This window comes from Salmo trutta, chromosome 2 (genome assembly GCF_901001165.1).
Source record: "Salmo trutta chromosome 2, fSalTru1.1, whole genome shotgun sequence".
NCBI classification, from domain to species: Eukaryota; Metazoa; Chordata; class Actinopteri; order Salmoniformes; family Salmonidae; genus Salmo; species Salmo trutta.
Genome location: NC_042958.1, coordinates 12253410 through 12277675, shown reverse-complemented (window position 1 = coordinate 12277675; position 24266 = coordinate 12253410). Strand labels below are relative to the sequence as shown.

Genomic DNA, 24266 nt, shown 5'->3' with positions numbered 1-24266 from the left:
GTGGTAATGACTGGAGGGCTATAGGTGGGATTGTATCAAATACAGTGGGGGAAAAAAGTATTTGATCCCCTGCTGATTTTGTATGTTTGCCCACTGATAAAGAAAGGATCAGTCTATAATTTTAATGGTAGGTTTATTTGAACAGTGAGAGACAGAATAACAACAAAAATATCCAGAAAAACACATGTCAAAAAATTTATAAATTGATTTGCATTTTAATGAGGGAAATAAGTTGTTATAGGAATTTTGTATCTTGATGATAATAATCAATAATCAATTCGCCTTGACTAATGCCCAAGGTTTGTAAGACAATGGGTTAAAATAATTAGGCAAGGACTCAGCTTTCTGCAAAAGGTTTCTGTAGCTTTATTCAGAGAACGTTCTGGTGTCAGGATAACAAAACAGTCATTATATAGTTCTTGCTAACTTACGCACATGCATTTACACACAATCCGTTGGTGACCTGCAACCCCCATAAACTTCTCACACTGTTTATCACCTTCTGGCTCAGCCTGTTCCTTTCCTTCAAGGTTAGGAACTCTCTGAGGTTTTACTCCCTTGACCATCTGCTTCTCTATCTCTCTATACTAATTGCATACACACATTTCTTTCCCTCTCCAGTGGTTCCTGGACTTTCTGGAACTAATCAGACTAATCGATCCCTACATTGATCATTACATTGATTATTCATTAAACCTGCTGTATGACTAATAATTCATCATGGTTTATTGATTCATTTACCTTTATTAGATAATTCTCTTATCATAAGTATTTGACCCCCTCTCAATCAGAAAGATTTCTGGCTCCCAGGTGTCTTTTATACAGGTAACGAGCTGAGATTAGGAGCACACTCTTAAAGGGAGTGCTCCTAACCGCAGCTTGTTACCTGTAAAAAAGACACATGTCCACAGAAGCAATCAATCAATCAGATTCCAAACTCTCCACCATGGCCAAGACCAAAGAGCTCTCCAAGGATGTCAAGGACAAGATTGTAGACCTACACAAGGCTGGAATGGGCTACAAGACCATCGCCAAGCAACTTGGTGAGAAGGTGACAACATTTGGTGCGATTATTCGCAAATGGAAGAAACACAAAAGAACTGTCAATATCCCTCGGCCTGGGGCTCCATGCAAGATCTCACCTCGTGGGGTTGCAATGATCATGAGAACGGTGAGGAATCAGCCCAGAACTACACGGGAGGATCTTGTCAATGATCTCAAGGCAGCTGGGACCATAGTCACTAAGAAAACAATTGGTAACACACTACGCCGTGAAGGACTGAAATCCTGCAGCGCCCGCAAGGTCCCCCTGCTCAAGAATACATATACATGCCCGTCTGAAGTTTGCCAATGAACATCTGAATGATTCAGAGGACAACTGGTGAAAGTGTTGTGGTCAGATGAGACCAAAATGGAGCTCTTAGGCATCAACTCAACTCGCCGTGTTTGGAGGAGGAGGAATGCTGCCTATGACCCCAAGAACACCATCTCCACCGTCAAACATGGAGGTGGAAACATTATGCGTTGGGGGTGTTTTTCTGCTAAGGGGACAGGACAACTTCACCGCATCATTTGACAGGGCCATGTACTGTCAAATCTTGGGTGAGAACCTTCCCTCAGCCAGGGCATTGAAAATGGGTCGTGGATGGGTATTCCAGCATGACAATGACCCAAAACACACGGCCAACGCAACAAAGGAGTGGCTCAAGAAGAAGCACATTAAGGTCCTGGAGTGGCCTAGCCAGTCTCTAGACCTTAATCCCATAGAAAATCTGTGGAGGGAGCTGAAGGTTCGAGTTGCCAAACGTCAGCCTCAAAACCTTAATGACTTGGAGAAGATCTGAAAAGAGGAGTGGGACAAAATCTCTCCTGAGATGTGTGCAAACCTGGTGGCCAACTACAAGAAACGTCTCACCTCTGTGATTGCCAACAAGGGTTTTGCCACCAAGTACTAAGTAATGTTTTGCAGAGGAGTCAAATACTTATTTCCCTCATTAAAATGGAGATCATTTTATAACATTTTTGACATGCGTTTTTCTGGATATTTTTGTTGTTATTCTGTCTCTCACTGTTTATATTAAACTACCATTAAAATTATAGACTGATCATTTCTTTGTAAGTGGGCAAACGTACAAAACCAGCAGGGGATCAAATACTTTTTTCCCCCCACTGTATTTCACAGTTGAATCCTCCGGTTGGAATATGTAACCCATATGTCCATCATTCATATCCAGCACGCCTTTAAAACGTTCAGGGGCCTCACACAGAATGTCCTCAATGTTTTTGTCATTGTGTTCTTGACACGAGGCACAAAGTACACCTACAATTGGCCTAGGAGACATGTTTAATTTGTTGTTTAGTGTTCTGGGTTTATTTTAATTTCTTGTTTGGTGTTCTGGGGTTTATTTATAATGCGTCTGCCCCCCAATAACCCCGGACATTCCTGTTTCATAGACAACAGCCCTAAGGTCACTACAACAGGGTGGGGGCCATACTCTTTGAAATGTTCAAACACATGCCCCAGTTCAACGAGGTCCCGACACATCAATCATCATGACAGCTTCAAAGGAACAGATGCACTATCTGGTTAAATAAACACCCTCCTCCTACCGTGAGAACGGAAAGCAGGATGTCCTGCAGGATGCCCATATATGGGCATACACACCTGACCCATCAAGTAGGGTCATAAATCCCACGTTTGACGTGTGCCGTCTACTGTATTCTCTCTGCCGTCCTCCCCTTAGCAGCCTCCACTGGACTGCATTTATAAAAGACAATTGTCAATTCCATTAACAACTACAAGTCCAATTCATAAAAAGCTATATAAAAGAATAGTGGCGTAGAGAAGCGTTAATATGTTTCACATTTCCTACAACAACAAAATTGTCCAGTGATCTCTAATTTAGAAGCCTAGAGAACAGTAGGCCTATATCCAAAATCCAATGTCATGCCTAATGAATATTAAAGTTGACCATTAAAATATGAATATTAAGTTGCTATACTACAAATGAATGTGATGAATGATTTTAATTACTGCACTGTTGGTTAGAGCTTGTGAGTTAAGCATTTCATTGTACTTGTGCTGGGCTGTGTGGTCCGAAAAGACCGCTAGTATGTTTTATTCATTTTGCGCAGGCGCAGAATGTCAACAGGAAACAATGATTTCCAGAGGTTGAGACGGGATGGTAACACCGGTTGCTATATGATTTACAGTAGAAAATAAAAAAGCTTTTTATTTTTATGATAGTACAAACCAAACCTGCGTATTACTCGAGGAGTGAACTTTACACTTGTTAGTGCGTCATGCTTTTCAAAGATGGGCCACCGATAGACATTGGAGAAAAGTTTTAGAACATCACAACTGGAACTCAAACTAACATTAGAAATGAATGTAGGTGTTCTGGGAAACGCACGGTTGTCGTTTTGTGCTTGTGATTAAGGCGACTACGAAACTGCTCGAGGGATTCTTGAAATAGTGGACATGAGAATCTGGTCTGATTTATATTGCGAAAGGGGGCTTCGGTGGACAGCCGTAACAACTATGGCTGGACGCCTCTCATGTGGTCGCTACCAATTTATGTGCTCATTGGTCAATAACTTATACAGATGTTAAATGGGTGTCACCGATTAAAACGTTATAATTATAATATTATAATATGCACAACAAAATAAAACAATCCTTACTAGCAGGGGTGCGTTTCCCAAAAACATAAAGGTAATCTTTAACGGTAAGAACCATTATGCTCTCCTGGAAAAAGCTATATGGACACTACTGACCTGCAAACCGATATTTAATTTCATTATTGGTTAAAATACCTAGGTGTCTGGTTAGACTGTAAACTCTCCTTCCAGACTCACATCAATCATCTCCAATCCAAAGTGAAATCTAGAATTGGCTTCCTATTTCGCAACAAAGCATCCTTCACTCATGCTGCCAAACATACCCTCGTAAAACTGACCATCCTACCAATCCTCGACTTCGGCGATGTCATTTACAAAATAGCCTCCAATACCCTACTCAACAAGCTGGATGCAGTCTATCACAGTGCCATCCGTTTTGTCACCAAAGCCCCATATACAACCCACCACTGCGATCTGTATGCTCTCGTTGGCTGGCCTTCACTTCATAATCGTCGCCAAACACATTGGCTCCAGGTCATCTACAAGACCCTGCTAGGTAAAGTCCCCCCTTACCTCCGCTCACTGGTCACCATAGCAGCACCCACCTGTAGCACGCGCTCCAGCAGGTATATCTCTCTGGTCACCCCTAAAGCCAACTCCTCCTTTGGTCATCTCTCCTTCCAGTTCTCTGCTGCCAACGACTGGAACGAACTACAAAAATCTCTGAAATTGGAAACACTTATCTCCCTCACTAGCTTTAAGCACCAGCTGTCAGAGCAGCTCACAGATCACTGCACCTGTACATAGCCCATCTATACTTTAGCCCAAACTACTACCTCTTCCCCTACTGTATTTATTTATTTTATTTATTTTGCTCCTTTGCACCATATTATTTATATTTGAACTTTGAACTTTCTTCAAACTACAAATCTACCATTCCAGTGTTTTTCTTGCTATACTTTATTTACTTTGCCACCATGGCATTTTTTTTTTCTTTTTTTTGCTTTTACCTCCCTTATCTCACATCATTTGCTCACATTGTATATAGTCTTGTTTTTTTTTCTACTGTATTATTGACTGTATGTTGTTTACTCCATGTGTAACTCTGTGTTGTTGTATGTTGTCGAACTGCTTTGCTTTATCTTGGCCAGGTCGCAATTGTAAATGAGAACTTGTTCTCAACTTGCCTACCTGGTTAAATAAAGGTGAAATAAATAAATAAAATAAAAAAATAAGGTATCCTTATAGCTTCTCTGCTCTCACATGTGCTAACACTTCCAGGTCACCTGTGTACTATGTGACCAATGACACAATGTGAGAGTTCCCCTGCTCTACAAAACATGAAGCATTAAGATCATTGTTCGTCCATTGCCTACATCTTAGTACAGTATGTTTTTGGAAATCTCTTGACAGTTCCATTCTAATATATGCCATTTAGCAGACACTTTTATCCAAAGTGACTTAGTCATGCATGCTGTCATGTCTTTGGGCATCATTAAAACCGAAGACTTATTTTTATCAAATAACTCTCTGTAATTATTATTAGATTACAAAGTTATAATTTTCTTAATATAACTTTCCAGATATCATAATATCTGACCTATGAATCTTCTGATGTAATGACTTATTTTTACCTCGCGTCAGTCTCATTCCAAACGTCGTAAATTGTTGTTATCTGCACGAACCCAGTCTTCACTAAGTCATCCATACATCAATTGTCTTAAAATCATTTATTTACTAAACTAAGTAATTCACAGAAAGCATACAAAACAGTAGGTATCGTTACAAAGCAATGGTAGAGGAATGTGCCCTAGTGGGCTAAACCGGCATGGCGGCTTGTTAAACAAACAAGGGGGGTGGGGGCAGAGGAGAAGGCAACACAGAGTTGATAAATATTAACAATTGATATGCTAATCATTTGCACATGAACGCTCACTCATTCGGAAACAATTGCAATCAATATATATATTTATGCTCAGTGTGTCGTCGTGATCTTTGTTGGAGAGTTTCGTCCTCTCTCTCTCTCTTGGTTTGAATGGATCTTTCAAAGCAACATTCATTACTGTCGCTATAGAATGGATGTTTCGTCGGTCTTCGCGTTCAATGATACCAAATTTCTAGCTGCAGACTAGTAATTAATATCAAAGACTTGTTATTATTCTGTCGGTATCGATAGTCTAAAAGTTTATTATATAAACATTATTATGGTAATATGGCAATATTGTCTCTCATGAGTTTCATAAAATTGTACCAAATGGACCAGTTTGTAGCTGGATTCTTCACCGATCTTTTATACCTTCTCCAGAACATAAATGTCGTTCGGTTCCCCCGTCCTGTGAGGTGGAAGAATTCCTTTGTCTCTCTATGAAACCTCATTCTGTCTCAAAATTGGGGCCATGAGGCAGGACATTCCCTTTGGAATTTACAACCGCCTTCTGACCACAGCAGCCTGGGTGTAGGAGACAGAGGGAGATGGCGCAGAAGTAGGGGGATGGTAGAGGGGTAGGGGGTCAAATGTGCTCGCTGTACTCAAAGAGGGCAATGTCATGACAATGCATACATTTTTACATATGGGTGGCCCCTAGGAATCGGACCCACAACCCTGGTGGTGCAAGCGCCATGCTCTACCAACTGAGCTACAGAGGATCATGACATTGTCTTGTCACCCAACAGGTTTGGCCATCTAAATGTGGCCCACATCCTGCTGGAGAACGGGGCAGAGGTGAACGGTGGGAACCGGATGGGGACCAACGTTTTGACCATGGCAGCCAGGGGCGGCCACACCCACGTGGCCAAGCTCCTCCTGGAGAGTGGCGCCTTTGTCGACGACTACGACCACCTGGCGCTTGCCAAGGGCATCGCCAACGGCAACAACAACAATAGCGTCGGCAGCTTTGGCAGGGACAAAAGAGAGTTCATGGACATCAAGGTGCTCGCCACAAGGTGGCCATTCGCTTGCACCTGGAGTGGGGGGCAGAGGTGAACGTTTTCCAGAAGACAACGGACTGGGGCACCCTCATGCTGGCCATGCTGAGCGGGAAGGTGGGTGTGGCCCAGAAGCTGGTAGAGCAGGGGGCAGACCCGGACCAGGTCAATGTACTGGCCAAGACGGCCTTTGAGCTGTCACAGCAGCTCAAGCAGAGGGATGTCAAGGCCTGCCTGGACTCCATCATCACCCTGCGCCCACAGCCAGGTATGGACCAGCCACGAGTTCACTTCTCTGTCCAGGTCTAACACAGGTGATTCGGTGAAGCACGCTCATGTGATGACTAACCCTGCCTGAGACCTGAACACTTTTGTTAGCTTCCCAAGCTAACGTCTAGACGGCAGGCTAAAAGTCTTGTAACACATTGTGAACCCGGACTCGAACCCTGGTCGGTCACACACTGTCTGAAATGAGTTCTCCAATATTTGTTCTATCATTAAGCTTACTTGGAATAGAACGGACCAGACGCCCTGTATAAAACCTTTAGGCTCGGTATCAATTTGTTTAGGAGATGTTATTGTTGGCAGGGCTTGATGCTGATTCAGGGTTCTGTGTCCTGCTGAAGAAACATTCAGGAGAAAAAACTGTAATAATCTTGAAATGCAGTCAGTGATCACACCTTGGGTGTCTAAAAGAAACAGTCATCGTTACAGAATTCCCTCTTTAGACATCTGTTCTCTTTGATGTGCCTCTTGTGTTTGGACAAGAAGTAGTACACAAGAAGTACGCTTCCTAGAATTTGTTCAGTCAGTTACCTATTCTAATGATCACGACGACTTAGTCATGATACTATGGGTTATGCTTTATCTGCAATTCCTGTATAGCTGGAAAGACAACTTATGTCTTTGGTGTGGTGCAGATTGTGTACAATGAATCTTGCCTTCTTCGACTGCATAAGGGCTGAACCAATGATGTGTATAAAGTAAACCCTGGTTTGCTGATTCTATGTAATGGCCAATGAGAGGCTTTGGAGCCACCGGCGCCATATTGGCACTCCCCAGAAGGAGCAGTCTTTTATAGGAAAGAATGGAATTCTACAGTATTTCAATAAAATGTTTCAAGGTCAAAATTACATGTATTTATTTGTTGTAGTGGGGACATTAACATTAGTACTCTACAGAAATGAAGGTCCAATGCAGCTGAAAACGAGCTGTTATTGGCAGAGAGGTTTGGAACTCTATTTCTTATTGGTGTAACTAATGGTGATGTCACCAGGCAGGCCAAAATTCCACCCCACCAAAACAGGCTGAAATATCAGGCGGTCTTTTCAAACAGCTTACACTAAAAGGGCATTATCTTAATTTTCACAATTTCACAGTATTATTCTAACATCATAGTGTGGAATTATATACTGCTCCAAAAAATAATGGGAACACTTAAACAACACAATGTAACTCCAAGTCAATCACACTTCTGTGAAATCAAACTGTCCACTTAGGAAGCAACACTGATTGACAATAAATTTCACATGCTGTTGTGCAAATGGAATAGACAACAGGTGGAAATTATAGGCAATAAGCAAGACACCCCCAATAAAGGAGTGGTTCGGCAGGTGGTGACCACAGACCACTTCTCAGTTCCTATGCTTCCTGGCTGATGTTTTGGTCACTTTTGAATGCTGGCGGTGCTTTCACTCTAGTGGTAGCATGAGACGGAGTCTACAACCCACACAAGTGGCTCAGGTAGTGCAGCTCATCCAGGATGGCACATCAATGCGAGCTGTGGCAAGAAGGTTTGCTGTGTCTGTCAGCGTAGTGTCCAGAGCATGGAGGCGCTACCAGGAGACAGGCCAGTACATCAGGAGACGTGGAGGAGGCCGTAGGAGGGCAACAACCCAGCAGCAGGACCGCTACCTCCGCCTTTGTGCAAGGTGGAGCAGGAGGAGCACTGCCAGAGCCCTGCAAAATGACCTCCAGCAGGCCACAAATGTACATGTGTCTGCTAAAACGGTCAGAAACAGACTCCATGAGGGTGGTATGAGGGCCCGACGTCCACAGGTGGGGGTTGTGCTTACAGCCCAACACCGTGCAGGACGTTTGGCATTTGCCAGAGAACACCAAGATTGGCAAATTCGCCACTGGCGCCCTGTGCTCTTCACAGATGAAAGCAGGTTCACACTGAGTACGTGACAGACATGACAGAGTCTGGAGACGTCGTGGAGAACGTTCTGCTGCCTGCAACATCCTCCAGCATGACCGGTTTGGCGGTGGGTCAGTCATGGTGGTGTGGCATTTCTTTGGGGGGCCGCACAGCCCTCCATGTGCTCGCCAGAGGTAGCCTGACTGCCATTAGGTACCGAGATGAGATCCTCAGACCCCTTGTGAGACCATATGCTGGTGCAGTTGGCCCTGGGTTCCTCCTAATGCAAGACAATGCTAAACCTCATGTGGCTGGAGTGTGTCAGCAGTTCTTGCAAGAGGAAGGCATTGATGCTATGGACTGGCCCGCCCGTTCCCCAGACCTGAATCCAATTGAGCACATCAGGGACATCATGTCTCGCTCCATCCACCAACGCCACGTTGCACCACAGACTGTCCAGGAGTTGGCGGATGCTTTAGTCCAGGTCTGGGAGGAGATCCCTCAGGAGCTATCCGCCACCTCATCAGGAGCATGCCCAGGCGTTGTAGGGAGGTCATACAGGCACGTGGAGGCCACACACACTACTGAGCCTCATTTTGACTTGTTTTAAGGACATTACATCAAAGTTGGATCAGCCTGTAGTGTGGTTTTCCACTTTAATTTTGAGTGTGACTCCAAATCCAGACCTCCATGGGTTGATAAATTGGATTTCCATTGATTATTTTTGTGTGATTTTGTTGTCAGCACATTCAACTATGTAAAGAAAAAAGTATTTAATAAGATTATTTCTTTCATTCAGATCTAGGATGTGTTGTTTAAGTGTTCCCTTTATTTTTTTGAGCAGTGTATATAAAGCACTGCATGCAATCCTTTAAGAAATGTGTTTTTATATATATTTTTTTATTTAAATGTTAATGTTCAGTTCACTTAATATCTAAAAGTATGCATTAAAGTAGTCTGTAATAGAATATACTTGTTAAAAACAAACGTTGACATTAATAAATGTATTTCTATATCTTCCAAACTCTTTTTTACACTGGATGAGGAGTACCAAAATGGCTGTGCGGTGGCTTCAAAACAACGCCCCCGGTCAGTCATTTAGGGTTAATACATATCATTGGTCCTAACCTAAACAATTGTAAAAAATATTTTCTGCATACATTTTCACAATTGTTTTGCAGTTCAATTGATGCATCAGAAATCTCAAAAGTCACTGCTCACGTAGTGTCCATATCACTCCTGCATTCTTAATGCATACATTATTGGTGTGGTATACTGTACATCTAAGCACAATAACCTTAACTACAATTCAGGACAAAATTAGGACCAGTCACTTGTGTTTTGAGTTCCCTCATCCCTCTCCCTGGCTAGCAGTCATGTGATTGTGGTACACTCTCCTGATGGTTTTGGACTTGTTAAAGACATGTTCCGGTACTTTGGCGACTAAGAAAGTATTTTTTGGGAGGGCTGGATGTTTCAATGTGTAGTTCATACATGCATAATCTATGAGCAGAATGACTATCTTACCTCAATTAGCCACAGAATCCCTAGTTTGAAGCTGTGCAGCGACCATTTTCCCTACATTTACCCCCACGTGGGCCATCCCCCTAGCAATTCAAGTTCAAGTCCCTCGTATTTGAGTGACAGCTAGCAAGAGGCCAGCCCAGCTCAATGGACACAGCAGAGAAAGCGAGAGAGATCGATGACGTGGTGCACATATCTGCACATATGTGACATAGTACGCAATTTTTGGGGACCACTTTTGGCTTGTAAGTGCTACTTTCAGAACTACGGACTAAAAAGTATACAAAAGTACCAGAGAATCTCTTTAACTTTAGCCTGTACATCTCTCCAGTATTTCTCCACTGAGGGTTCCCTGCCTTATCGTGCTACCCAATGTGACTGGGTTCAGCAGTGGGGTAGTGTATGGTGGGTAGCATAGTTCATGACCATGTCTGATTGTTGCTTCACCCCACCGAAAGGTCCTTTGTACATTTATCTTCTGTTCTTTTAACCCCCTCATAGATGACAAGAAGAGGAGACAAGATGTCTTCAGTGCCTTGAAGTTAGGTGAGTTTAGAGGACGCAGACATATGTTAAACAGAGGTTTGCCTTGTGAGAGGACGTATTGCATTGTAAGGGAAAAGCTGTCATATTGAATTATGTCTGCAAGAGTTGGCATAACACTACCATGCGTGTTCAATATGTAAACCAACCATGAATGTAGGTAAGCCAGGTAAGAAATAATTCTCAAACATCCCCAAAATGGGGTCTCTGTGATTTTATGAGAATCTAACATGGCATGTGCACTGGGCAGTCTTACATGGTTGCTCAATGCAGTCTGGCGCAAGTGCTAAACCCTGGGAGGGAAGATTGTGTGGGGTCTGAAAACATCACATTCACAACTAACCCTAAATCCTGCGAGGGACAATTGTGTGGGGTCTGCAAGGGCTGAAAACATTTGAAACTTTTGGTGGAGACCAGAGACCTTTGTTTCAGTAAGATTGTCTGTAGCTGAAATTGGGTGGTCTGTGGTAACCCTGTGTGTGTGTGTGTGTGTGTGTGTGTGTGTGTGTGTGTGTGTGTGTGTGTGTGTGTGTGTGTGTGTGTGTGTGTGTGTGTGTACTGTGTATCCCAGGCAACTCCGAACTGGTGAAGGAGATCTTGGAGGAGGACCCGTCCCAGGTGAACATGGCCAACCCGGACGGGGTGTCACCCCTGATGATCGCAGCTGTCAGCGGGCAGCTGGATGTGGTGCAGCTCCTGGTTGAGTCATTTTTATTTAGATATTTGGAACAACACAAATAAATAATCATAACATTTAAAACTATATGAATATAAAAATATACACAAAAATAAGACTTTTAAATATCAAAAAGAAGTAACAAAGACAAATAGAAAGAAATTGTAGTATATAAATACAAATAAAAAAGAGAATCGAATTATTACACTATTACCCTATTGCTAACAAAAAACACAAATAAAACTAAATTGCACAAATCCTATATCACACAAATACAATAACACATTTATTTGGAAGATAACCTGATTATTACATTATTGCACTTCAAACAAGAAACACACAAACTAAATTGCACAACTAATTGCATTAGTACTGTATGAAGTTAGAGGTGCACTATTTGAGAGATTCCCCCACTCCCCCTACCTCGGGCTTCCTGTGGGGAGACCTGAGGTCAACCTTCCCCCACCCCCCTCCCCATCCCGTACTTCTGAGTGGGAGACCTTCCGAGGCAGTAGCCTGCCTAGCTCACAAACTACAATCAGGGTGCCCACTCCGACAAGGTTAATTGACCCACAGTCCCACACGGTGACATGATATCATTGATGTGACGTGCCACCCCCGGCAAGATGCCGCCAAGGGCGGCTGCCCATGTCGCCGATACCTAAATCCGCCACTGGTACTAGACTAACTATTTATTTATTTGAAAGTGAATATTTATCTGTTTCATAGGTCTTGGCAGAATGGGCACGGAGAAGGACTTTTTAATAACCACAATGGTAGGATTATTTACATTTGAAGTGGTTTTGAGTTTAAATTCCTTGACCTTAAGCCCACTGGCTACATTTCATTGAAACTTCAGTTTCACACTTTGGCATACATTAAAAGGTTTTAAGCTGGCTGAATAACATTGTAGAGTCCTGTGGCAAACTGCTACACATTGTGGATATTATTGAGAGAAAACTGAACACTGATATGCCCCCGTCCGGACTGGGGACCATAGCCTATCCACTGTGCATGCTACTGCATATATACTGCAACGCTGGTGTGATTGAATTGATTAAAACTTATACTAAACTTCCAGCTGAGAAACGGGGCATCCCTGACCATCTGCCAACGACAAGCTGAAGGCAGTGATTCCACCCTTCCTGCCTCCGTCAAACTTTGAACCGTGGAACTCAGACTGCTCGCGAGTCATCAAAGAGGGCAAGAGTGAAACCCCGCGGCTGCCCATGCCACAGAGGCCCGACAAAGCCAACCTCAACAGCAATGGCAACTCTGAGTCACATGTTGTCGAAGATTTTCGGAAAAAAACATTTTCACTGTATGAAATTGAAAACCACTGATAGATCGATCATGATTTTGGAGGATCGAGGTGCCAAGCCCCACCCCTGTGCCTGCTCCTGCCTCCACTGTGCCTGACATCAGCCTCCCAGACATCCACAGCAGCCCCAGCCTGGTGGCCAGAGATGTCCACTCCAGACGGGTCAGACATAAAATATTCCAGCCTTATTATAAGACATTATAAAGGCTCATGCATGCTTACAAAATATCAGTATTACTAGCAAAAGATGAAGTGATATACACACACACATCTATTTTCTGTGCAGAAGACAGACCTGAAGAAGAGACCTCAGTCTGGGAACTCCACCTCCAAGAGCACCTCTCCCACCCTGACCCCATCGCCATCCCCAAGCCTGCCCCGGGGGACTCCCTGTCCTCCGCCTCCTCCCACCCACACTCCAAGAGCAGTGGCGGCTCCAGTAGTGGCACCATCACTGACGAGGGTGAGCCTGGGCATCTGTGGTTGGTATGAATACTTTAAAAACACACCCTTCCTCTGCTGATCTCTTACTACAAACAGATGAACTATCCAGTATCCTGATGAACAGATGGACTATCCAGCCCATTTTCGAAGAGCAAGAGGTATGTGTCATTCACACTATATCATAAGCCAAGTTGTATTTGCTACTTATTATAAAATGTTCATAGCTTACATGTCATTTCATTCAGGGTTGGGGTCAAATCCATTTAAATTCCAGCCAATTTAGGAAGTATACTGAAAATCCAATTTACCTTAATGAGGAAAATGTGGAATTGGAATTTGGTTTACTTTTTGAATTGAATGGAATTGACCCCAACCCTGATTTCATCCACTCAGTCACTCAGTCAGTCAATGTGCATCCACTACAGGTGGATATGGAGGCTTTCTTTACTCTGACAGATGGAGATTTAAAGGAATTGGGGATTAAGACAGATGGGCCGAGATATCAAATACTGGCAGCAATTTCTGAACTCAATGCTGGTCGTTTTCAATCTTTACTAAACCCCCTTTCTGTGTTCCCTGCCTATCTATTTGTTTTACTTCTATCGTGTTTAGTTACCAAAGAGGGTTCACACCTTGATACATTCAATGAAAATATATAAATTATTATTATTCACCTGAATTGTTGCTGCAGGGGAGAGAGAGGCAGATTTTGCAGTAGACCATCCACAACTTTCAGTCCTCCTTTGACAGCAGTGCCAGTAACCCCAGACCACCAGGACATCCATGCTGTGAGTGTTATGACGTTGCGAACCCCTAACCAGGATGCAGGACACATGGGTTCTGAATCCAATATTACACATGTTAAAATCCCATCTATAAACCTATGTCTCCATCACTTCCTTAAGTTGCATTCACAGCCTGACTGTAATTAGTAGGCATATATGATAATCATTCTGTTCTGTAGTTCCTACAGGCTGGGTCCGACACCAGGTGTGCACCTCTAACAAGAGGTAACAGGCATGACACTCCGATTGAAGACCAACCGTATAGGAAGTCAGAGTTCACCCTATAGCCCAGGTGTGGGGAGACTCTCCTGGACGCCAGTGTTCCAGAACACTCCCAGTGGGGGAGAACACTGCAGCAAAGAACCCCCTGAAGGGACCCCATGACCCAGGGTTGGGGTCACGACTGGGAGGCGGCCTGCTGCTTACCGACATAGCACAACGTAATATGCAGCCATCCTTTATTGCCATGGCAACAGGGCTGTCATAGGGGAGATAAAGTAGAGTGAGTGAGCGGGTACTAGGAAAGAAAATGCCTAGTCTTGCCTTAATGGATGTGGGAGATGAAAGCCTTTAGGCTGAGATTGAGACAGTTGCGACAAGCGCTGATGATGTACGAGAGAGTGAGTACTAAGTGAGAATGGACCTTCAGGCCCAGTTTCCTAGACACAGATTACGTCTAGTCATGGACTAAAAAGTACATCCAATTGAGAATCTCTATTAAATATGCTTCTGAATCCAGGACTACTCTTAATCTGTGTCTGGGAAACTGGCCTGTAATGTCTTAATGAATGTGGGAGATAAAGGTTTAAAAGGCTGGAATTAAGATTGTCGCACACTGATGATGTAAGTGATTGGAGGAATTCTGGTTTGCCAGAATAATAACAGGGAAGATTGTCCTAATTTTTTGTTTTATGTCTGATTTTCTCTTTTTCTACATTCGTTTTGGCTATTTCACTACTGTAAGTGTTGTTACTTGTACTAAGTCTTGTGATTTGTGTGTGTAAACAAAGTAGGTTTTATTCTGATGATGAACTGCCATTATTAAACCTCATGAAAAGATGGACAGTGTTCTTCTTTTGTTAGTATTCAGATTACTGCCAATCTACACATTGCCACTAACTCAACTTTCTGTATCATGGTTTTTGGCTTCCAAAATAAAAAAAATAACAATATTTCCCCATAGGAATAGAATCGACACTCCATGCCAGTAGTTTACGCTGTTTACAGTTGAACGCGTTCAGAGTTGACGACTACAGGGGTATATTCAGGATCTTTTCAGCGTTGATTGAGCATTTGAAAACGACGATACATTTAAGGTTACTTACTAGACTTGTGACACAATCGCTGCCTGTTGAAAGGCTAATCCATGCTAGAATTAAATTAAATTGCAATATAAATTAGAGTTTGATTGAGATTGCTACATTTTAAACAGTTGACATCTGATTTCCGGGTTTGTAACGTTTTTGAACATCATGCTTGGTCGTGAATATACCTTTGATGGGAGTGTTTAAACTTTTAGAAGTATTTCTGGTCGCGCGCGTATGAATGTTGTTGATGTGTTCCAAGGATAGCTAGCAGTAGCTAGATTAGTTTAACATGTCCTCCGACGACAAAGTTAAGGTTGTTGGAGGGATTCAAGGGCATCTTCTGAAACTTCATGCAGCTCTCTCAGATGGCGACACAAGAGATGCAGCGCTAAGATGTCATGACATTATCGGGGACTTGGGGCAAGAATGCATGCTAACGAACAGCGAGAACGAGCTGGGTAAGGTTCACTGTAGGTCTATATAAAGTGTGCAATATATTAACTTCAATTGTAAACAGACCAAACAGCATAACTAGCTATGTAGATAGCATAGCAACTTAGCTAGCAAGTATAGATTTGCGCCTTACTCTTTGGCTTGCTAATGCTGGGGGGTATTCATTTAGCCTATTGTGTTGCAAAACGTTTCTTAAACGGGAAGGGACCTATCTGAATTTGTCTAATATAAACTCTCGTTTTCGTTTGGAGGAAACGATTTCTGTTGCAAAACGTTTTGCTACAGAATTGGGCTAATGATTACATACCTTCCTAATGAACGAATACCGGCTCGGATCAAGAGGCACAGACTGGGCACCTGTTTGAGGCAATGGCCAGAGCCATTTTTTGAGATGCTAATAATCACAGTTACGCATGCGCATTGCATCCATCTTGAATAATACCAAACGTCCCCATTCATATGGCATTTGAGATTAACTATGCAGGTAATAGTGATTAAGACCTTAAATTAGCGTGTTTCGCAATGTTATTTCATTCTAAGGACTAAAGGGGTCCTTACTTTTTTTGTAGCTCTTGACAATCAGGCCTGCTACATCTGAGGCTCTGGTCAACAGCTTTGCAGGCTTGTCCACACTATGGGAAGATCTGTTGCATTCTCACGTCCTCTCCTAGTCTCCTTCTCAAAACCCATTGGATGAGAGTCAGAAGTCTCTCATTTCTGATCTCCCCCTCCAATGGATTTTGAGAAGGAGGCGAAAGGAGAGTAGTATGCAATTGAGATCTTCCCTAGCTTTCAACAATCCGTTGGGGTCAGGAGGGCAAGTCCACGCTGATCTAGGATGCTATTCTAATTCTGTAGGGACTATACTACAGTGTTTTTGTAAAATATAGAATTACCTGTTTGTTTTTGAAGTGGTGAGTGAGTGACATCAAGTAATTCATTGATTTGTTTTCTCTTTAAGCTTTACATGCATCCTTGTTGTTCTCAAAGGAAGATGGGTTGCTCAATTTTCTTCGAAAATCACTGGCATGTGAAGAGGTTAGTGCAAATGAATGAGGTCAATGAAAATCTGTTCTCCAATTGAAATGTAGAAGGACAGTCCAGTTCTATTTTGTTGTTGTTGCCATGATGACTGACTGGTTCATATTTAAATGTAGCTCCGAGATACAAGAGTTGAGACCATCAGTCTACTGGACAAGTTCTTGCAGAGGATATCTACAAGCGTCAAGGGTTGGGAGAAGACTTATGCCATTGATATCAAGGTATGTTATTAACTGTTACATTTGATGTATTTTTTAAGTTTGTATTTATACATTTTGAAGTGATTTTTATTTGACACCTTGGACTCCTCAGTATTAACTCCATGCTTCCTCTGGTCGTAGGACATATGCTTGGTTGTGTATACAAAGGACAAAGCTGCAAAATGCAAGGCACCAACATTAGATCTCCTGATCAAGGTTAATGATTAACATGCATTCATGTGATAATGTTTTTATTGAAAACTGGTTAAATGACAACATCTTTTTACTAAATGTCAGTTTTCCATTTCCTAACTTTTATAGGTTCTCTATTTAACTAAGGACTCCAGCATTGCTCAGGACTTAAAAGTTGGTAAAATATTCGACAAATTCTATTTCGAGCTCTCCTACAAGAACAAAATCGCAGATACAGGTGAGTGTTAATTTCCTTCTTGATGGGGGTCATATTGACAGTGTGAAAAAGCAGGCACCTTCAAGTAGGTGTCGCAGAATAACATTCAATAGGTCCCCACATATTCAACCATGTTTACTGACTACCTTGTAATTCCGATGTTTGCAGTGGCATAGGAATCACTCTGTCTGCTCTCTCTATAATGCAGTATACTATAACATTAGTTTACCTGCAAGTCCTATTGACACTGATTTGTGTTTCTGATTTGTCTTATTTTTTCAATAGTTCTCAGTAAAATCTATGAGCTCTTAGGAGTTTTGGGTGAAGTCCATCCCAGCGAAATGGTCAACCACTCAGATAAACTCTACAGAGCCTATTTAGGAGAGCTGAAACTTCAGGTACATCCCAAAACCATCCCCTCAAAACAACTGTAAATTCACCAGGAATTCAGCTAAAAATGAGTTTTATTTAGTAAATCTGTTCCCAAGTATTTCCATGAATAAAAAAAGAGAAAGTTGTGGCCAAATATAAAGACACCCTTTTCTTAAATATTTCACTATTTCTTCTCAAATAAATATACAAATTTGGCCTCCCGAGAGGCACAGCGGTCAAAGGCGTCACTACAGACCCGGGATCAATCCCAGGGTGTGTCACAACCGGCCGTGATCAGGAGTCCCATAGGGCGGCGCACAATTGGCCCAGCGTCGTCCGGGTTAGGGGAGGGTTTGGCCGTTGGGGCTTTACTTGGTTCATCGCGCTCTAGCGACTCCTGGTGGCAGGCCGGATGCCCGCAGGCTGACCTCGGTCATCAGTTGAATGGTGTTTCCTCCGACACATTGTTGCAGCTAGCTTCCGGGTTAAGCGTGCGGGAGTTAAGAAGCCCTGTTTGGCGGGTCATGTTTCGGAGGACGCATGACTCAACCATCGCCTGTCCCGAGCCCTTTGGGGAGTTGCAGCGATAAAACAATTAAAATTGGAGAAAAAAGGTGGGGAAAAAATAATATATATTTTTTAATTTTGTCCATGTCAAATGTGTCTTTATTTTCTAAATTACAATTTTAAACTTAAGTTTACAAAAATAAAATTGGTTCTGCATTGTTGAAAATCCATAACAGGTTGTGGAGACAGTTTTTTTCAATTTCAACTTTTAAAAAATAATAATTTTTAATTTCACCATTATTTAACCACGTAGACTAGTTGAGAACAAGTTCTCATTTGCAACTAGGACCTGGCCAAGATAAAGCATAGCAATTCGACACATACAACAACACAGAGTTACACATGGAATAAACAAAACATACAGTCAATAATACAGTAGAACAAAATAAAATAAAAAGTCTATACAGTAAGTGCAAATTAGGTAAGTTAAGGTAATAAATAGGCCATGGTGGCGAAGTAATTACAATATAGCAATTAAACACAGGAATGGTAGATGTGCAGAAGATGAATGTGCAAGTAGAGATACTGGGGTGCAAAGGAGCAAGATAAATAAATAAATACAGTATGGGGATGAGGTAGGTAGATGGATGGGCTGTCTACAGATGGGCTATGTACAGGTGCAGTGATCTGTGAGCTGCTCTGACAGCTGGTGCTTAAAGCTAGTAAGGGAGATATGAGTCTCCAGCTTCAGAGATTTAAATTGGGAATTATTTAAGAAATGTGCAAGGGTGTCTATCTATTTGGCCACAACTGTATGTGATCGTGTCTCAATGTAATCAAGATATTAAATGATTGTTATTTTCAAGTAACAAGTTGGTCAATTTGCAGTGTACAAATTATTATAATTCTGTTCTGTCCCCCCGTAAACATCCGGTCCGACAAAAATCGTCCCTCGGCTAAATCTAGTTCCCTGCAGTAGACTGTGTGGTATTTGAGCCGTGTTCATTGCGCAATATTTAGGCCTACAGTTGAATTACAATAGATTTTGTTGTGTGCATTGAATTTCATTTTCTTTTGGTTGCAATGTTGAAACCCTTTTTAGATTACTTCATCGACAAAGGAGCCAAAGCTTACTGTTGTGGCTGGATGTTTGAGAGGGATGACGGCACTAATGGTTAATTTCACCAAGTCAGTGGAAGACGGTGTGTGTTTTGTGTTTATTGCCTTTATTTAACTGAATGTGTTGCTCCTGTATGGAAAGCTTTTTTTCAGTCGTAAATCTTCTGATTGACTTTCTCAGCACCAATAAGGTGACTTTGTCTTCAGGTCATCCTGTATTTTCCATATTAATTTTTTATATTTTTTCTGAAGACCCAGGAACCTCAAAGGAAATATTTGAGTATGCCTTGAAGACAATTAGTCCTCAGGTTGGTAAAATGTTATACAATTAGTGCTTTCAATATCCTGTGTGGTAGCGTACAGGTTGTCTAATGTGAGCAATAGGACTGTTCATTCATCCTTCTGTTCATTTCACGTCCTTTCTTTTGAACAGGTGGAGATGTGCCGTTATGCTGTCACATTTGGTAAGATTTACTGCATTGAGTGCTAAATCATTTGCACTTTCATGACTACTATTTTGTTTCCATTGCACCAGTAAATCTCAATCAAAGGCAGCATTGTTTGAGCTTAACATTAAGCAATGTTTCTACGCTTTGTAGCTGGACTGAGATTGTTAGCAAAGCATGCAGCTCAATTCAGCCACTTGCTGATGGACCACTACAGAGCCTTGTTTGATGTCATGTCCAAGCTGTGTGGACACATCAACCAGGAGATGAAGAAGACCAGTTACTATGCCTTGGAGTCCTTCCTCAAACAGGTGGGCTTACCACGTCCCTGAAAGCCAGTATGTAGTTAGGGGCAATTCCATGGTAACAGAATGGTGCTGATACTCCAATTTTTCACTTTAAAATGTATTTAAAACAAACAAATGATTGAAGAGTTAAAAAAAAACATAGCACACTATGCACAATGACTGCTTTTAACAATGTCTACTGAACATTTAAAAAAAACACATTTACTTGAAGAACAGTGCAGATGCAACGTTTGGTAACAGAATGACAGAACAAACCGTAATTCTGTTACCAAACTTTGCATCTCAAATCAAATTGTATTTGTTGCATGAACCGAATACAACAGGTGTAGACCTCACAGTGAAATGCTTACTTACAAGCCCTTAACCAACAATGCAGTTCAAGAAATAAAGTTAAGAAAATATTTACTAAATAAACTGAAGTTAAAAATGTTATAAAAAGTAACACAATAAAATAACAATAATGAGGCTATATACAGGGGGTAGTGGTATTGAGTCAATGTCCGGGGGTACAGGTTAGTCGAGGTAATTTCTACATGTAGGTAGAGGTAAAGTGACTATGCATAGATAATAAACAGCGAGTAGCAGCAATGTAAAAACAGGGGGGGGTGTCAATGTAAATAGTCCGGGTGGCCATTTGATTAATTGTTAAGCAGTCTTATTGCTTGGGGGTAGAAGCTGTAAGGAGCTTTTTAGTCCTAGACTTGGCGCTCCGGTATTGCTTGCCATGCGGTAGCAGAGTGCACAGTCTATGACTAGGGCGGCTGTAGTCTTTGACAATTTTTTGGGCTGTAGCTGCGCTGTTCTTCAAGTAAATGTGTTTTTGTATAGTTTTCCATGGAAATTATTAAAAGTATTCCTTGTACATAGAGTTGTATGGTTGGTTTAACTTTGAAATCCTTGGTTTTTGTTTGACCTACATTTGAAAGTGAGCATCATTCTGTTATCGTGGAACTGCCGTCAGACAAATTAATGGTGCGTTTTTTTTTTTTTTTGCAGTCACGCTGCACAGAAGGGCGTCAGTTCATTTGTCCCCTATACTTATTGTTTCATAAGATATAGAGTATTTTTGTGAATAACTGTATTTCTATTCCTTTGTTTTGCAAGGAGTGTGTTTCCTTTTTGCCCTGAGAAATATATAACTGTTTGGTGGATTGTCACTTTAGGTTGCTCTCCAGGTGGCAGAGAATGTTGAGGAGCACAAAGGCAAGCTCAAGTTCTTCATGCAGAAGTTCTGTGCCATAATCAAGACCATGGACTCCACTCACAAGGAGCTCTCCATTGCTATCCGTGGCTATGGATTCTTTGCAGCGGTACGTTTCTATTTTCTCCCCTCATCCCTTTGGGCTTGTCCTGCTGGAAAAGCCACTGACTGGTGTCGTGTCTTTGGGGTACCATTAAACGGAAGACATGTTTATCAAATAACTCCCTGTAATTATTATCACGCGATTAAAACTGATTAATCGTTTAATTGTAATTAACTAGGAGATCGGGGCACCAAGGAAAATATTCAGATTACAAAGTTATAATTTTCCTAATATAACTTTCCTATATTATAACATTATATATTATATTCTATTATAGTATAGGCCGATTATCTTCTGGTTTAAATGGTGTATTTTACCTCGCGTCCAGTCTCATTCCAAACGTCGTAAATTGTTGTATCTGCACGAATCCAGCCTTTACTAAAGTCATCCATACATCAATTGTCTTAAAATCATTTATTTACTAAACTAAGTAATTCACAGAAAGCATACAAACAGTAGGTATCGTCACAAAGAATTGGTAGAGTAATGTGCCCTAGTGGGCTAAACAGGCATGGCGGCCTGTTAAACAAAGGGTCATAAAGGGCAACTGAGAAGGCACACAGAGTTGATAAATATTAACAATTGATATCCTGATCCTTTGTACATGAACGCTCACTCATTCGGGAACAATTGCAATCAATATATATTTATGCTCAGTGTGTCGTCGGGATCCTTGTTGGAGAGTCGTTCTGTTGGAGAGTTCTCTCTCTCTTGGTTAGAATGGATCTTTCAAAGCGACATTCATTAATGTCGTTATAGAATGGCTGTTTCGTTGGTCTTCGCGTTCAGTGATATCATTTACTTAGCTGCAGACTAATAATTAATATCAAAGACTTGTTCATATTCTGTCGGTCTCGATAGTCTAAAAGTTTAACCGTGTCGTATAGTTAACATTCAGTAGAGGAATTGGGGGCTAAACCTTGGCTCTCTCTTCTGAGGTAAGCTGGTCTGACTCTCTCTTTTGAGGTAAGCTGGTCTAAAGAAATAACTTCTAGGTGGGGTTTTATAAGTGAACATAGAATAGGCTTGTCACATGACGCCTTGTCCTGTCCATGTCCCCGGGGGGCGTGCCGATGACTGATCTAAGCTTTTGAACAGAAATACATTCTATCACATTAACATCAGTACATGGCATCTCAATGTATTACAAATAGCTTTATCCTTATTAATACATTTTATACCACCATTTGGATGCAAGTCCCATAGCTGAGGCTATTATATAAACAGTTTTATGGTAATATGGCTATATTGTCTCTTCTGAGTATCACAAAATTGTACCAAGCGGACCAGTTCGTAGCTGGATTCTTCACCAATCTTTTATACCTTCTCCAGAACATAAATGTCGTTCGGTTCCCCAATTCTGTGAGTTGGAAGAATTTCCTGTGTCTCTCTATGGGCCATGTGGCCGGAGATTCTCCTCTGGAATTTTACCACCCCTTCACACAGGGCCTGGGTGGGGGGAGGTAGGTTGGGGGATGGTGCAAGGGGGAGGGGGTCAACTGTCCTCCCTGTACTCAAAGAGGGCAACGTCATGACACTGGTTTGTTGTTATGTTGTACTATACTACAGTTAGTCACTGATATGTACATGCATTTGGAATTGTGGTATATTCAATTTATCCTGTGCACTGTTTATTTTGCATTACTGAACCGTTTCTTGTGTAATTGTTGCTGTTGCAGCCATGTAAAGTGGTTTGCCCTCAAGACGTGGACCTGATGTACACAGAGCTGATCCAACGCTGCAAACAGATGTACCTCACGGAGTCCGACGGAGAGGAGGATAAAGTTTACCAGCTCCCCAGCTTCTTGGACTCCATCGCCAGTGTCATCATCCACCTAGACAAGGTAACCCCAGAACCCAGTCCAAATTAACCCCTTCCGAAATTTGAAAAATGCCTACCCCCGCAAAATCGTGATTCGTCCAAATAATCAGTGATGCTAAATCTAGCGCCCTGCAATAATTGTTCCTATGTTCCGACCGATGTAACTTTAGTTACGGATGGTGTAGAGACTAGCATTACCATATCACTGTTTGTCGTGCACCCACAGGTCCCTGAGGTCTACACACCTGTGCTAGAGCGCCTCCTGGTGGTACAGATCGACAGCTTCCCTCAGTACAGCGTGAGAATGCAGCCCACCTGTACTCGTGCCATCGTCAAGGTGCTTGTCGCCATGGCATCCAAGGGTCCAGTATTCTGGAGCTTCATAAGTTCTGTGGGTGAGTTGAAGAAACCGAGTCAAACAATGTGTTCGCGTTCAGCGTTTTTACACCACAGACTCTAACCTATATTATATGCCATTTATGAAGGCCTTCAAAAACCCTTTATAAAGCCATCATAGTTGCTTCACAAACCATTTAAGCTACAATCATTTAGGCTGTTAATAACAAATGCCATGCTAGGTAGAGGCTGCAAAGGGTTTTGACAGAATCGTCAAAGTGCCAGATGTAAGGACATTTTTCTAAAGCCTTTGTTGTACGTGTATAGTATTAATAAAATCTACATCGACCTTATAAAGGGTTTATGAAGGCCTCATTAAGCCGTCAAAGTTGTTGTTACCGTAACTTCTGATGCATCACTATGCCAGAATTGTTTTATTTTTCTCCTTTCAGTGCACCAGGGCTTGATTCGTGTCTGTTCGAAGCCTGTTGTCCTTCCTGAGGTAAGGTCATTTTGGCCCTACATTATTGCCACTGTTTTAATGCTCTAATATGAGAATATCATACATTCCTTACATGGACTGTGATCTATGCGTTGTTGACCTTGTTTTCATCAACTCTACTTAGTTGCATAGTTTTGTTATTTAAAGGTATACTTTAAAGG

General features: G+C 42.0%; 1 protein-coding gene and 1 pseudogene across 1 annotated transcript in view; both read left to right on the top strand.

The window, feature by feature from the left end:
• The first annotated feature begins 3385 nt into the window (after positions 1–3385).
• Positions 3386–14208, top strand: LOC115148748 (ankyrin repeat and SAM domain-containing protein 6-like; annotated as a pseudogene).
• A 1278-nt stretch (positions 14209–15486) lies between these two features.
• Positions 15487–24266, top strand: part of prkdc (protein kinase, DNA-activated, catalytic subunit) — a 53899-nt gene continuing 45119 nt past the window's right edge. Inside the window, exons 1-14 of the mRNA XM_029694181.1 lie at positions 15487–15744; positions 16701–16777; positions 16897–17001; positions 17122–17196; positions 17302–17410; positions 17675–17787; positions 19371–19470; positions 19640–19695; positions 19821–19851; positions 19987–20144; positions 21305–21451; positions 23125–23289; positions 23494–23662; positions 24056–24105. Of these exons, the coding sequence (XP_029550041.1) occupies positions 15576–15744; positions 16701–16777; positions 16897–17001; positions 17122–17196; positions 17302–17410; positions 17675–17787; positions 19371–19470; positions 19640–19695; positions 19821–19851; positions 19987–20144; positions 21305–21451; positions 23125–23289; positions 23494–23662; positions 24056–24105 (1524 nt within the window). The 5' untranslated portion in view covers positions 15487–15575. The remainder of the gene's footprint in view (positions 15745–16700; positions 16778–16896; positions 17002–17121; positions 17197–17301; positions 17411–17674; positions 17788–19370; positions 19471–19639; positions 19696–19820; positions 19852–19986; positions 20145–21304; positions 21452–23124; positions 23290–23493; positions 23663–24055; positions 24106–24266) is intronic.